The sequence below is a fragment of the Siniperca chuatsi genome, linkage group LG2 (assembly GCF_020085105.1).
Source record: "Siniperca chuatsi isolate FFG_IHB_CAS linkage group LG2, ASM2008510v1, whole genome shotgun sequence".
NCBI lineage: Eukaryota > Metazoa > Chordata > Actinopteri > Centrarchiformes > Sinipercidae > Siniperca > Siniperca chuatsi.
The window spans coordinates 13,873,695-13,889,540 of NC_058043.1; the positions used below are offsets into that span (position 1 = coordinate 13,873,695).

The window sequence follows — 15,846 nt, forward strand, 5'->3', positions numbered from 1 at the left end:
GCTTCAGTGCTTTATAGTTATTAAACATGTGTTTTACTTTCCAGGTAGACATTGTTGAGACAAGTTAATTAGTAGACTGCAATCTCATACAGAAGTTGTTTAATGTGCTTTACAGAGTGATGAAACAATTAAGAAGTTAAAACATACACACATAAATACACACACCAAGGAGAAGGAAAAGTTCAGTACAGGCTAAAATAAATACATTTGTCTTGAGTTTATTCTTAAAAAGATAGATCGTGTAGGTGCAAACCTCAAATTAGCAGGAGGGCTGTTTCATACTCTAGGAGCATAAACGCTGAATGCTCTATTGCCAGATTTTGAATGAAAGGTTGTTCTGCGACCTGAAAAATCAAAGTCAAAGTTGTGTGGTAATGAAGCTGTAAATGCTGACTGATTTACTACAGTACAGTAACATGATTTTGACAAAAATAACACTCAGTTGGGTGAAACAGTCAGTTTGAAAGTGCTGTATATACCTCTAAGTTCAGGTCCACAATCAATCATTTTTGGTCACATTTTTCTCTAGAGAGCTTAGTTTTTCCTGGCACTTGTCTTGCTATTTCTAAAAGATTTTTATTGCATAATTATTTTTCATTTACACAAGGAACTCCCATCGAGGCCAGTTTAGCAATAGTGGCCTGCGATACCAGTGGCTTATCAGCAGCAAATGCCTTTAGAAATTTAGGCCCTCATGGTCTGTAGTCAGAGGCAGTTTTTATCCCAATACAAACCTCATCAATCTTGTGCTCGCCTACACTTTCTCTCAGTGTTAAACATAAACTGTTGATACTGGCTTAGATGGGTGAAGATATAATTACAATGTAGCCGCGATGTGTCGCTTATTCACTTGTTTCACTGGAGATTGATTGTGTAATCTGACTGTGGTTATTTAGTACCATATATGGGGAAATGTGTTGGTATGTGCTGATCATATTGTTGTGAGTGCACATTTATCTGTGTGTTGTTTCTTGTACTAGAGAGGGAGAGAGAGCATATTCCACGTTAAGTTGTAATTCTGAGATTTTAATAGTCACCCATTTATATATTTTTTTATTTCTAGTGTACACTTTATAGCTTCTAATCTGCAATCAGTGAAGAAGTGCATGATGTGTGTGCTATGTTCATTGTTTGACTTTTGCATCTCCTTTATTTGTGTTTGTGTGTGTGTGTGTGTGTGTGTGTGTGTGTGTGTGTGTGTGTGTGTGTGTGTCAGGGGGTCTAAGTTGGACACAGTGGAAGTGCTGTGTTTTAGGGACAGAACTCTGCAGGGAAGCCGCTCCATCCAGCACAGTCTCATCTTCCAGATCAAACTACCTGAGCTTCCCCTCAACTCAGGTAATTCCCATTCCTTTATGTGTGTGCATGAGTGTGTGTGTGATTGTATCTGTGCATGTAACATATATGTATGTTGGTATGCCATATGTCTTTGTCTGAACATGCATTTGTTCTTGTTTATCACATGCACTTGTGTGAATTTGTAACTGATATGAACCCTCAGTCTACTGTTTACTTTACACTGAGACTATATTCTTCCTTTTCAAGCCACACTAATCTCACACAGCTTCTCCATTATTCCTTTATCTGTTGAATAAGGCATGAAAGTAATTTAAATGGTAATAGCAGGATGGGAAAAGGTTTTTGTTGAGTTCTGATGAGGTGTCTTTGTTTACCTCAGTCTACCTCTTCAGCACATCTTGGGTTTTAATTCTCTAACTCACAGAGGATGTATTCATGCAGCAAAAACCAATTCAGCTATTCTGTTTGGCTGTGCATGGACAAATTTGGTATTGTTTTGAAAGGGATTTATCAATCTACCTCAGCCCAACTTTTCAGATACAGCACACTCAGTCGGTGCCACAACCAAAAAGTGTTTTACTCTTCGGCAAGGTGAAATAAACTTCATGATGCTTGATTAACATTCACATATCTCAGAAACTATATTTAATCCACAAGTCTATTTATCTATTTAAATTGTCCATGTCCAGACAACTTTCACTGTTTATTTTGCACTGCATCACACAGCGACATTTGTGCATCTAGCAGCCAAAGCTGACCAGTGAAGAGTAAACAAGGAGTGCTGAAGAAGTGTTCATTGTAGCATGAAAACTGGGCACGGGTTGACTGGACAAGAAAAAACAAAGTGAAAATTTCGTGGTGTTAATTTGAGCAAATAGGTTTACTAGTTTGAGTGCAACTCTACACAAAAATGCAACACTCTGGGTGCTCCTCCCTGACTAACTAGTTCTGACCACAACAAGCTGTTACATATCATACTGCTACAATAACTTATTGTAATTAATCTAATCTCAATTCTAATTAATTAAGTAAATAAAGAGCGTGATTTATATTAACCAGAAGTTGGGTGGAATCACTAATTACTAACATTAACAAAAATATTTACCGACCTCCGTACATAATACATCTGGGAAGGTGAAGTGGTAAAGAAAGAGAGAGGGCGCAATGGTTGGTGGTCTTTTTGTGTTTATGTCACAGGATCAGTCATTTTATGTTAATAAAGTTAAATAAAAATCCTCCCTCTACTGTTTGACATGCTGTCAACATTTTTCACAGAGACTATTTCTTCTTGAGAAAGTAGTTACAATGAAAACTGTTGACAATGAGGTCTGTGTATAATCCACAATAACTAGGACATTGTTCCTGATAAGACACATTGCTGTTGCATTTTCTAAATGTGTTTTCAATGTGAATACTGTGTAGATTCCATTTACCGCCATATGTATTAAGATGGAGGCAGAAATCTCAGAGATGGACATATCAAAACTTGAGAAAATAAAACCAAAATTTCTGCATGACTAGATACCACTAGTGGGAAATGAGAAAATGTGTTTTTGTCATTTGGGTGAATCAGCACTTTAACTCTTTTATTGTTTTTCTGAAAACCGTTTCACAGCGTGTCCTAAGAGTGTAGGTTGGGAGAAGAACCCAAAGGGGGCCATGGGACCCAGGATGGTGAACCTCAGTGAATGCATGGACCCTAAAAGGTAATGAACGCAATACAAATGTGTAGGTATAAGGATATAACTGGTGTGTGTCAGCCTACAGCCCAAACCACATTTCAACAGTTATTGAATATGGAAATAAACTTATTGAGCTTTTTAGCTAAACAATATGTATTCAACCAAGTAGATAATCTAAAGGCTATACCTTTGATGCTGTAAGTTAAGGGGCTAGTTTGGGTCTGTTTACATCTCCACAATGGAGACATGTGTAATTTTTCTTAGCGTTACTACAGTCATGCATGCTGTGTCATCTGTTGCTATGGACAGGCAAAGTAAAAAATGTGTTGTCTCCATTTGACTGGCTGCAGGCTTGCAGAGTCATCAGTGGACCTGAACCTGAAGCTAATGAGATGGAGGCTAGTTCCTTCCCTGGACCTGGACAAGGTGGTCAGCACAAAGTGTCTTCTACTGGGAGCTGGGACTCTGGGCTGCAATGTAGCCAGGACTCTCATGGTAAGGGTGGAAGGATGAATAGATGGAAAGACAGACTGATAGATTTGGGATTTAAATATGCAGGGATATGACACTGTGTTTTTAGGGCTTAGCAAATTGTTAAATATTGTACATGACCAAAACGGTTTTAGGAGTATAATTGATATTTGTTCATAATCTTTTATCTTTTAAGTACCAGTGGAGTTTTAGACCTCTAGTGGTGCTATGGAGCAATGTTTAATTAGCAGGTTCATGTTTAATATCTGCTGTATTAGCACCAGACTTGACAGCACTATGCCTCCATACTCATCAGAATCTATGAAGGGTCATAAATGAAGTGTCATAAATTGTTACAGAAGATTGGTGTTTTTGAAAAAAAAAGGATATTAACACTGGCAACCAGTGTCTCCTATCAGTGAGCTAGCTCTACATAACATAACTTAACAGGATTTAAATAGATAGCTAACTCTGAATGACACTTTAATTTCCCCCACATTCTGTAAAACTGAACCAGCAAAGTGTCTTGATTTAAGTGGGGCTCAACTTGTTGGAATAATCTTGGTGTAAAACCTACAGATAAGATCAGAACAGTACTTTAAAAAGAGACAACATTTAGAGATGTCGTTCAGCCAACTTTTGTTATGGACTTCTGGAGGAGAGCTAAAGGTGTAAATAAACACAGATCCCCATCTGTATTGACATTAGATCTGGAGGACAGGTTTAAACCATTAATAAATCTCTTAGAATCAGAATTTCAGTGCAGATTACAAAAAGCTCCAACAGACAGAAAATGACAAGAGTAGCTTGCATGGGAAACAAGAAAAAGAGTTTAAGAAAACATCTTAGGAAAGAGTCAGACCTGTCACTTTTAAAAAAATATATATAAGTAGTAAGACAATTAAAACATATTGCTTTCCAAGAGCTGCAGTTTGTGACATTAAAGAAAAAATACCTCAACTGATATCTGATTGTTGTACATGTTAAAATGTTATATTATTATAAATATGGGTACTATCGACATTTACAGGGAGCAATCAATAAGTGCTATGTCAGGATCTCAATATACTATTTAATGTCTTAGCAAATAGAAGCTCCACCAATTGTTGACAGAGTAATCAACATGTTCCAAAGACTTTCACGAGTCAATACTGCACGTGTCTCTGCAAAACGTGAAGTATCAACTACATTGATAAGTGTTATCTGTTCTGATGATGTAAGCAGCACCTTTTCAGGACAGATAGCCTTCAACCAAAATTGATCTGCAGTCAAACTGCTAATGAATTATTGTAATCTTGTCTGCTCCCTGGCTGCCCCAGGCCTTGCCCAACTTTCACTGGCTGAACTAGGCACAAATTTGCTGTATACTGTAAATAAATTTGCCTCCAAATTATATTGGAACTTATTACCATACACAGACCAGAAACACAAAAATGTGTCTCCCCTTGTGGTTGTTATAAAGTAACCTTGTCAGAAGCTGTGAGTTCTGACCTTAAATTATTAACTTGACAAAAGATTTTGTTTTCTCACAGCATGAGTATTTGTTTAGCTTTATATGGGTATAATTCTCTGTGTTTACTATAAGTCTGTTCCCCCAGCATCAAATGAATGTGCTCTATTCAGTGACCAGATCCAAAAGGTTTCTAAATGTTTTTCATACCTGCTAGTAATGAAGTCAGTTGTTGGTTTTTTTTCTCTTTCAAAAACTAATTCAGACTTTCAGCTTTACTGTAGTTTGTTCAAATTTCACCATTACTGCTTCACACCGTTTTTAGACGTGGACAAACATCCAATTTATTTGTCTTTAAATTTAAAGGTGGGGTATGTGATTCTGGAGAAATCCAATACTATGACAAGTACCATAATATAGAGCAAACAACGACACAGCAAGTAATATAACTAACGTTAGCTAGGTTGTGGGTTTGCAAACTGTCGCTACAGTTGCTGCTGGGAAGCTAACAGCCAGAGAGGACGAGACGGTTTCCCAGAGCCAGTGATACTCACAACTCTCCTGCTACTATAGCAAACATCACAACAGCAGCATATCTTGGCAAACTAGAAAGTAAGCTGAATGTCCGTGGGCAAGTAATTTAACGTTACCTGACACACAAATCATGGCTGGAATAGTGTTGTGTGGCTCTACGCGAGCCACTTTGTTTGTTTCACCATTTACAGAGCCAGGGCTGTGTACAAACAAAAGATTTTTTTTTCGGCGTACACACTGAACGAACAGACCATGAGGAGATATTTGCTGAATTTGACAAAAAGACGTGTATTGGATTAGAATCACATACCCCACCTTTAAACACATTTTAAACTAGTAACAAGCATAACCTAGAATACAATGCTTTGTCCTTTTTGAAGTAAATTGAACTAATTAAGCAAATGTGTTTTGAATGGTTTGTTTGTCATTACTGTTTTGAGTTTAGTCTGTCATTGTAGACATGAAAAATAATGTAATGTAATTGATAGTGTGGCTTGATTTTGCGTTAACAGAGAGCAATATTAATGAAAAACAGCTAGAATAACTTAAGGTTGTACTACCTACACAGTGATGCAGACATTTTGAAATACACACTGGGCACACAACCTCCTGGTGGCTGGTGGTTTCATTGTCACTGAAACTGTTTACAAAGTGCTGCTTAGGACAATGTTCATATGAATTGTGTTTCTCCTTTGTTCTCCAGGGATGGGGAGTGAGACACATCACATTTGTAGACAATGCAAAGATCTCATACTCCAACCCAGTTCGGCAGCCACTCTATGAGTTTGAGGACTGTCTTGGAGGAGGGAAGTCCAAAGCCGTGGCAGCTGTTGACCGTCTCACCAAAATCTTTCCTGGTGTGGTGAGTACTTAAAGTCAAATAATAATACTCAAGCTGTGGAATAAGATATCTTTATCTCTCTTTGTTCTCAAATCATTGTTTGCTCTCTGGAAATCTGAGACTGTATCATCTAGGAATCTGCCCTCTGTTTTTGTTTTGTTTTTATTCCTAAAGTTGCCAAGTATTATGGTTCTGTTGATTTTTATTTTTATTTTTTTACCTTTGTGCAGTAGCTTTGAAAAATGTCACCGCTGTACAACTGCACTGACATTACAGTAATCAGAATTTTGTTTATGCTACGCTTATGCCTGTTTGATTAGTCGTGTCTGGGCTGTGATGGCCAAACCATGCAGAAAATGAAGAGTTGTGTTACTTGCATATTAATGCTGGTGGTTTCATTACTTTGTTAATTAAGGAGTGGGTTCTCTGGGGGAGATATTTCACTATATTACTAAATGAAAAAGAAGTCAAACACTCACAGCAGGGCTCTGTTTTTGTGCCAAAGAGTGCACCCATGTCTTATTAAGCCACATGGAAACACAGACCGAAATGCATATGTATGATGTGAATCATGTCTGCACCTGTGTACTGCATGCATGTTTAGTTTTGCAAGAAGGTGTACGCAGCTCATAATAGGATGATTCACTTTCCTTTTGCCTGCCTTCCATGTCTATGTCATGTAAAGATGGGATTAGGGAGGTCATGAAAGTTAAAATTCTGTAACCTTGTTTGCCAAGTTGTCTCCAATTTGTGTTGTGTTGCAGACTTTTGTATGTACAGTGGTGTGAAAAAGTGTTTGCCCCCTTCTGATTTCTTATTTTGTTGCATGTTTGTCACACTTCACACAAATCATCAAACAAATTTAAATATCAGTCAAAGATAAGACAAGTAAACACAAAATGCAGTTTTAAAATGAAGGTTGTTATTATTAAGGGAAAACAAAATCCAAACCTACATGGCCCTGTGTGAACAAGTGATTGCCCCACCTGTTAAAACATAACTGTGGTTTATCACAACTGAGTTCAATTTCTCTAGCCACACCCAGGCCTGATTACTGCCACACCTGTTCTCAATCAAGAAATCACTTAAATAGGACCTGCCTGACAAAGTGAAGTAGACCAAAAGATCTTCAAAAGCTAGACATCATGCTGAGATCCAAAGAAATTCAGGAACAAATGAGAAAGAAAGTAATTGATCTGGCATAAAAGTAACACCGCTCTTCAGAAAAAGAACATTATACCAGCAGTAAAATATGGCGGTGGTAGTGTGATGGTCTGGGGCTGTTTTGCTGCTTCAAGACTTGCTGTGATAAATGGAACCATGAATTCTGCAGTCTACCAAAAACTCCTGAAGGACAATGTCCGGCCATCTGTTCGTGACCTCAAGCTGAAGCGAACTTGGGTTCTGCAGCAGGACAATGATCCAAAACACACCAGCAAGTGCACCTCTGAATGGCTAAAGAAGAACAAAATGAAGACTTTGGAGTGGCCTAGTCAAAGTCCTGACCTGAATCCTATTCAGATGCTGTGTCATGACCTTTAAAAAGGCAGTTCATGCTCGAAAACCCGCCGATGATCTGAAACATTTAAGTGTGACAAACATGCAAAAAAATAAGAAATCAGGAAGGGGGCAAACACTTTTCACACCACTGTAGTTAGCAGTTATTATATCCTCTAGCTCACTCGTTCCCAACCTTTTTGCAACCCCTTAAAAAAGATTTTGAAATGCATATCCTGAGAGTCCTTTTATCAGGAAAGTAGAGCACAGCCTGTGTCATGAAATGTTTTTACCCTCTGGGCTTCTTGTGATTTTTGACTAGACTAAGACTCACTCACTGTCTGACTGGTAATCTGTGATGTCATTTGCCTTGAACTCAGTAAGATTGAAGCCTCATTTAAAAGTTATTGACCCCGCAAAGCTTGCAGTCACGACCCAGTAATAAATTGTTCCTGAAACAAGATGCAATGGGCCATGATTTTAGTGTCGCAGACAAGATAACCTGTGATGTCCCCTTTAACTGCGCACACACGCACAAAAATAATTGTCATGTCATCAACTTGACATCTGAGTCTCTCTTTCTGCCCCCTCATATTTTCTGTTTCTCTTATTCTTCTGGGAATAAAATAAAAAGTAAAAAACAGAGGCTCAACACTTGATGGATGGTCCTGTTCTGTCATGATGTGTGGTGTTTGTCTACCTCCTATACTAGCTGCATCCATACCTGCCCTCCTATTTTTATCAGTGTGGGTGTGTGCCTGCTTTTGTCTTTCCTGGTTGTTTTTCTACAAACACAGGGGCATCAGGTGCCAGTGTGAAAGACAGAAAGAAATATGAATCTGTGCAGAGAGCACAGAAAGGCATCAATTGAACCGAGAGGAGCTGCTTCATACAAGGTCACAATGTTGAAAATGTCAACAGATTTCATATTTTCTGTCTTTCTTGGCTGCAGGTTGATTTTAATATGATTACCATCTCTGCAACCTGAAATCACCTGCTGAATGCTTAGCAACACTTACGTCAAAGTGAAATGTAAATTCAAGACTTGGTTAACAGCTTCCACTCTTGAAATGTGGAGAGCGAAGGAAGTAGATCCACTGGTTCAGTAAAAATGGCATTTCTCCTTGTTATGATCTCACACCCTACCTTTACCCTTTTCTGTCCTTCTTTTGACTATGAAATTACTCTTGACATTTCCATTTGCCTCACTGTCAAGTCTGCAATCCCTGGGGAGAGTCACAGTAATACAAGTTTGGCAATACAAGTTTTTTTTTGTGGAATTAGAAGAGGAGATTCAAGGTTTCCTTTTCATATTCTACTATCGACTTATACAGGAGAGCCAAATCCACATTGGCCTCAGATCATCTGTGGCGATGTGATTCCACATTCCACAGAGGCACTGTTTGGTGACTGCATCTACTAAGCCCTCATATATTTGTCTAGACTAGTATGTCACTCAGCAGCAAGCATGCCAAAAAGACATATTTGGCCTGGTTTCATTAAGTCTTCTGCTTCTGGCTTCTCATACAGATGTAGAGATGCTGATGTGCACCATCTAGAGGCAAGGAAAATAAAAACTTTTTGACACTTGTGTCACCTACAAGTGATGAGGTGTTGGGTTTTTATTTGTCAATAAAAGTGACTTTCCCAACATACCCAAACTTTACAATTTGGATGTCCAAAAACAACAGTATTCATTTGAAATCCTTCATTCAAGATGCACACCATAATAATTACATTTCATTAATGACATTTTCATGCAAATGCACAGATCTTACAAAATTAAAACCAAAAAGGAAACATCATTGTCCATAGAAAAGAAAATTGAATATGAATTGGACTATGGAGTATTCAGCCTCAAATGCTAGTAACTGTACATATGGGCTCAGTTTGTGAGCAGTGTCTCTTTCTGTCTGTTTTTCTCTGCATCTTTGTCTCTGTCTTCTCCTGCAGAATGCAGAGGGTTACAATATGAGCATCCCCATGCCCGGTCACCCAGTGAATTTCTCTGAGGCCACTCTCTCCCAGGCCCAGAGGGATGTCGAGCAGCTGGAGAAGCTCATTTCAGAACACGATGTGGTCTTCTTACTAATGGATACGAGGGAGAGCCGCTGGCTGCCTACAGTGATAGCTGCCAGCAAGAGGAAGGTAAGAAGGAACAGCACAGTATGTACAATGAACTGAACAGCCACACTGTCACTGACCAGTGGGGTTGGGGTTGGAGATGGTGGGGGTGGCGGGGGCATTAAAGCTGCACTTATTTTCTATGTAAACAATTAATGAAATAACTGTGTAATGTGAAAGTAGGTGCTTGCATTGATGAACGTACAGAGAATTATCACTCAGCTCTGCACATGTGTGGAGAGCTTTGTGGAGCTTTTTAGCCTCTTTTACACATTATTATTTAGGTTTTCACATTTAAGCTGTTTTAAGCAAAAAGCTCTGATAAACCCACTGCCCAGCACCAAATGCCAGATAGCCAAAGTTAAGCAATTAGCGGATGAATAAAGTCGAATATGTAGCACCTAAAGACTCTTCTAAGAGCTGGGAAAGACCAAAACAAAATACAGACTGAATATTCAATTTACACTCATCGCATGGCCAGAAACGTGGTGTCAAATGAATGCTTACATGTATGTTGTTTCTTGTTTGCTGGAAGTTTAAGTGGGTAATTTAAATTCATACTGTATCACTAGCAAAAACAACTTTTATAGGCAGTTCTTCAAAGTGGGGATCCAGTGGACCTAATGTCACAGTGCAGCACGATGGCTGGGGTCATTTATGACTTTGTAACATCGTTTGACAACTTTGAGCTGGAACTTGAAATTTGGAACCCATTTGACTTCTCTTCCAGGAAATTGAAATTGCTCAATAACATTTTCAGTTTCTGTCAGATTTTCTGTTTACCAGTTTTAATTCTATTTGTTGCCAGGCAGCATAACGTTCAGCAGCGTTGAGTGGGTTTTGTGTTGCTAATTGGGTTTTCTTCTCTGCTTACCTAAGAGGTTATTTGTCCATTTGTGCTTTGGGGCTGTTTCAGACTTCACTGCAAATTGGCTTCACAATTTATTTCCATTGGTTCTCTGAAAGTCTAGATGCTTTCAACATTGTAAAGAGCCTATTAATGTTTTATTTCAGTGCTTTTTGAAATGATTCAACACATTGCGCCTTTATTGTTTGTGTAAAACAAGCCATTTAGTGAATTTGATATGGTCGAAATGTGCTGTGTGTGTGTTTATGAGATATGGAAAATCAAGCCAAAGCTGTTTAAGATCTTTTTTGCCACTTTTATTATCATGATTGATTTACCATAATTATTGTCTTTCACTTTCCAGCTTGTGGTGAATGCCGCTCTGGGCTTTGACACATTTGTCGTGATGCGCCACGGCCTGAAGAAACCCCCCGTCAGTCAGAGTGTTTCTGCAGGGGCAGACTCCTCCCCTTCCTGTTCTTCTGCTTCCTCTTCGTCCTCCACACCGGCCGGCTCTGCGCCCTGTGTCCCAGGATCCTCACTGTTCTCCAACATCCCAGGGCACAAGCTGGGCTGCTACTTCTGCAATGATGTAGTGGCACCAGGAGATGTGAGTAAAACACACAGATAACAAGCATACACTCAACTCATTTAGTTTAAATTGCACAGTTTGTGATCATTTTTTACATTTTCTAGTAATAAAGTTTGAATTTTTCTTATGAGCATTGTCATGTGCTGCAAACATTGTAACATTTTAAATTTAATTGTGATATAAAAAAGAAAGGGGGAGATTCCTGACACGACCTTTCCACAATTTTCTCGCAACTCACATTCTTTTTGTACCCCTGACACTCTTTGTTTCTCTTTTTGGTCTTTTTTCCCCCTCATGACCTTTTGATATGAGTAATTTATGAAAGCAATTCATCATCTATTGAAGACCACAGTCAATTGTTTGACTTCTTCTTATAAATGCCACATGGCTCCAGCCCACTGTCACAGATTATAGTAAGATTAACCTTTTGTATTAGAGGCATAGCCTGCTCTCACTAAATTCTAAATGTTAGACATGGATTTGAGTTTGCTGAATGAATGAACAGAAAGTTGTAAAGAATGTAATGAGGTGACAAAAGTGGCTTTTGTGTTGTTATCATCTGTGTATTGTCTGTGGTTTGAAGTAAAATGGTACAACAGCTTGTCAAACACATGTCATCTGTCACTACTGTGTCATTAATCAGCTGTTATAACCAAGCGAAACGTGCTGAGAATTTTTTTTTAAATTTTGAAAACTTTTTTTTTTTTTATTGAATTGCTTACACTAGCCATGCTTGTGGTGTGGCCCTATGGATCTTGGTTAGTTGGTCCATACATCCGTCCCTGTTTCCATCTGTCGGTGTGTTGGTCCAGCTATTTGGTCCAGAGTGTAATATCCAGACAACTATAGATGAAGTGCCATGCAATTTGGTACAGACGTTGATGTATGTGGTATGGCATAATTAAAAGGCTACTTAACTGAAAGGACTCCCATACTAGTCATTGTGTGGCAGACAGTCTGCGATCAAGACATTTAGCCATTTAGCTAGCTAACTCAACCTAAGTCATTTGGATAAGAGCATCAGAATCAGAATCAGAAATACTTTATTGATCCCCGTAGGGAAACTGTTTGTTACAGTAGCTCGCCTTTACATCAGTGCACACAGGAGAAAGTACTAGCAACAATATGGTACACTATAAACACTATAAAAACAGTCAGAAAATAAATTAAGTATCAAGTCGGGATAAGCCGATGATCTGAAGATAAACTAAGTGTCGAGTACCAAGTGGGTTTACCGGTTGATGGTGATAGTACAGTATAATAATACAATGTAACCAAGTAAGTAATAAGTAATAAGCAGAGGTGCATGTACTGTCGAGAGTAATAGAGATATATAATATCAATAACAATAAATAAGAAAAACTAACATGGGAAAACTAATATTGCACGGGAGTAGTACTCAGAATATTGCACAATTATTAATTAATTATGGCGGAGATGTAATGATCAATGTCCAATTTAGTGACCTAGGGTCATACAGACTAACCCTTAGAGGGAGGAGTTAAAGAGTTTGATGGCCACAGGCAGGAATGACTTCCTGTGGCGCTCTGTGGTGCTTTTTGGGGGGATGAGTCTTCATCTTAACCTTTTAAAAATCAAATGGAAAGATTTCCTGCCTACCAAGACTTCCTCTTCTGTCCTTATTTCACTCTCTCAGATTTATGGGAGTGAACCTGGGATGCCTTATATTGATAATATTCTGTTCTTATATTGCCAGTTATTTACTTTATGTTATTGTTCTTGGGGTTTTTTTTTTTTGTCAACAGTCAACCAGGGATCGGACTCTGGATCAGCAGTGCACAGTCAGCAGACCAGGCCTGGCCATGATTGCTGGAGCCCTGGCTGTTGAGATGATGGTGTCCATTCTGCAGCATAGTGAAGGGTAAGCACAGTGTACTTACAAAAGTTATGTAGGCTAATTATTAGGAATCGTAGTAGTAGTAATAATAATCCTGGTCTGGCCATATATTCATAGTATGGAGTGTGCTTGCTTTGATTCAACAGCTAATAAAGAAGGAAAGGTAAGAAAGGGAAATTGTAGACTGTTAAAACAAATTAAAGTATTGCACAATCTTATGTCCAATAGCTCAAATGCTTTACAAAGATCTAAAGTGAAAGTGTAAGGATACACAGAAACATAATTCATCATGCCCTTTTTGCTTGACTGAAAAATGCAAATGGTGCACTTTGTTTGAAGGGTTTCCTATTTAATAGCTCTGATGACAGTTCCATTGTTAAATTTAATATTATACACAAAATGCACATATTCAGTTTTATGTTATTGGGTAAACATGAAAACCGTACTGATCGTTTATGGTGAGCCTCAGCCTGGGTTATTATTGCTGTGAAGAATGATTTGTTGTCCTGATGTTCTTGACAGCGACAGATAATCCTGGCTCTGACCTGTCCCTCTGGATGCTGCCTGATAGCGGCTTGAGCTTAACTGTGCAGCATAGCAAGTCCATGTCACTTGTGCATCTTGCCTCAGGTTCCCCTGTTGCAAGCCTGGGATATACACCTCTCAGGATGGTGCTAAAAATGCCCGCTCCTTAGCAAATAGATATTTGGGATATTTGGGAGGTTTTGACTGAGTCCTCCATAAGGTTTCATGTCACGCCTTCTTCTTGACTTTTTTCCCCAACCGACTCCACATTCAAATCAGAATCTAATAAAAGATCCTGATTCCTGTAAGACACTCACCTACCTTAGTGAGCATCCCTGATCACCAGCAGGTGTCTGACGTCCTCTCTTCACAGCTTTATGCTGGTACTAAAAGAGATTGTGCCTTTGAGGTTGTCTCCTAAACTTTCAGTAAGCTTTACTGGCTTTCTTTTGCTTTTTGATGGAGCAGCACTGCAGCTGCACCGCAGGTAGTATCCTTAATTTGGTTATAGCACAGCTCCCCGAATTTATTTGAGCCCAGAAACGTGTTCACTTTAGGAGATTGGCTGCAATTTAAAATCCTTCTCTCCCTTTTATGCTTCAAAAGCTCCAACACTGCGATTCAGTCACCTCTCAAGTTGACTTGGCAATCTGTACTAGCGCGATATTTTACTTTTTTTTTTTCAAACACTGACGGGGATGTTTTCTGCCTATTATGTGTATGTTCATGTGCACGGGTGTGTCTTAGTGGAAATGTAATTATGTGTGCCTGTTTCGGTGAAAGTCATACTTAAGTGGCTGCTTGCTGGGTCTGATAAGACAGCCCTTTTCTCTCAGATGTTCCAGAACTGCTCTGCCTATCCTGGATAAAAAGCAAGATAAAAAGAGGAGAGTTTTCATGTACTCTCTGTACCTCTACGGTTTTGTAACCCCCTCTTTACAACAAGATCTCCCTCTCTTGCATCTGCCCTTGCTGTGTCCTTGTTTTTCACTTCATAGCTGAGTTTATTGCTTCTTTTCTAAACCCTGTCCTCCATCTCTTTATCCCTTTTTAAGGCCCTAACGTCAGCATTCATATGAACAACCATGGACGTGATGAAAATCGTCACGTAAAGATTAATGTTGCAGTAGTTTGACAGACATTTCTTACTTTGCAGAATTACTCTGTGCTCAGTGTGAGACTTGATATTTTTGTTATTGTTATCCATAGAAAGTCAAATATTTTACTGAGAAGCTGGAGCTCTCAGATCTCAGCTCTCAGAAAATTTAAAACTTTTTAATGTTCAAGCAAATGGGACCTCTTAGTTCTCAATATAGGCTACCAAATTCACAGTTGTGTGACATTACATTTTCATATATAGATAGATTTGCTATAACTGTGTATAATAAAATGAATCAGCATGCATCAGGTTGTGTTGTTCTGTTAGGCTCATAACTGACACAAAATCTGTAATATAGTGGGATGTTTAGGGAGATTTGCTGCCTCTCTCTCTCTCTCTCTCTCTCTCTCTCTCTCTCTCTCTCTCTCTCTCTCTCTCTCTCTCTCTCTCTCTCTCTCTCTTGGCTTTCCGAAAGGAAAATGGGGGGGGGGGGTGTCAGGTATATAATTTCTCCTTCTCTTTCTCCATCTCCAGAGGCTACGCAGTGGCCAGCAGCAGCGATGACAGAATGAACGAACCTCCCACCTCTCTGGGTCTAGTGCCGCATCAGGTCAGACACACACACACACACTCAAACTCACTCACTTGCGTCCACGTGTTTTATACTGAGGACACTCTGTGCTGTTTGCCCATTCATCTCCACTTGCCTGCCCCCTCCAATATATGTCTGTTTTAGCCGCTACCCCATATCTATGTGTGATTACATGCCTAAAAGTGTTCTTGTATACTTCTCCTGATAGGGTTGCTATAGAAATAAAAAACATTTTTCTCAGGATAGAATAGTCTGTTCTATAAAGTGTGTGTGTGTGTGTGTGTGTGTTTGCCTGTAACTGACTATCACAAGTAAACATTTTTCCTTTTTGAAATAGGGGAGTTTAGGAATAAGGCTCAGGGTTTGGTATTTATCGATAAGGTTATAGCCTCCAGGGAGTGAATGTAATGTGGTGCAGTGTCTTCAAAAGTGTGC

General features: G+C 39.0%; 1 protein-coding gene across 4 annotated transcripts in view; it reads left to right on the plus strand.

Annotated features, from left to right (window-relative positions):
* The window catches only part of atg7 (ATG7 autophagy related 7 homolog (S. cerevisiae)), a 66,741-nt gene that overhangs the window by 6,766 nt on the left and 44,129 nt on the right, over positions 1–15,846 (plus strand). For all 4 annotated transcript variants that reach the window (XM_044175308.1, XM_044175334.1, XM_044175326.1 and 1 more), the window contains exons 9-16: positions 1,217–1,338; positions 2,915–3,005; positions 3,332–3,476; positions 6,140–6,298; positions 9,728–9,922; positions 11,110–11,355; positions 13,104–13,219; positions 15,354–15,429. In XM_044175308.1, the coding sequence (XP_044031243.1) occupies positions 1,217–1,338; positions 2,915–3,005; positions 3,332–3,476; positions 6,140–6,298; positions 9,728–9,922; positions 11,110–11,355; positions 13,104–13,219; positions 15,354–15,429 (1,150 nt within the window). The remainder of the gene's footprint in view (positions 1–1,216; positions 1,339–2,914; positions 3,006–3,331; positions 3,477–6,139; positions 6,299–9,727; positions 9,923–11,109; positions 11,356–13,103; positions 13,220–15,353; positions 15,430–15,846) is intronic.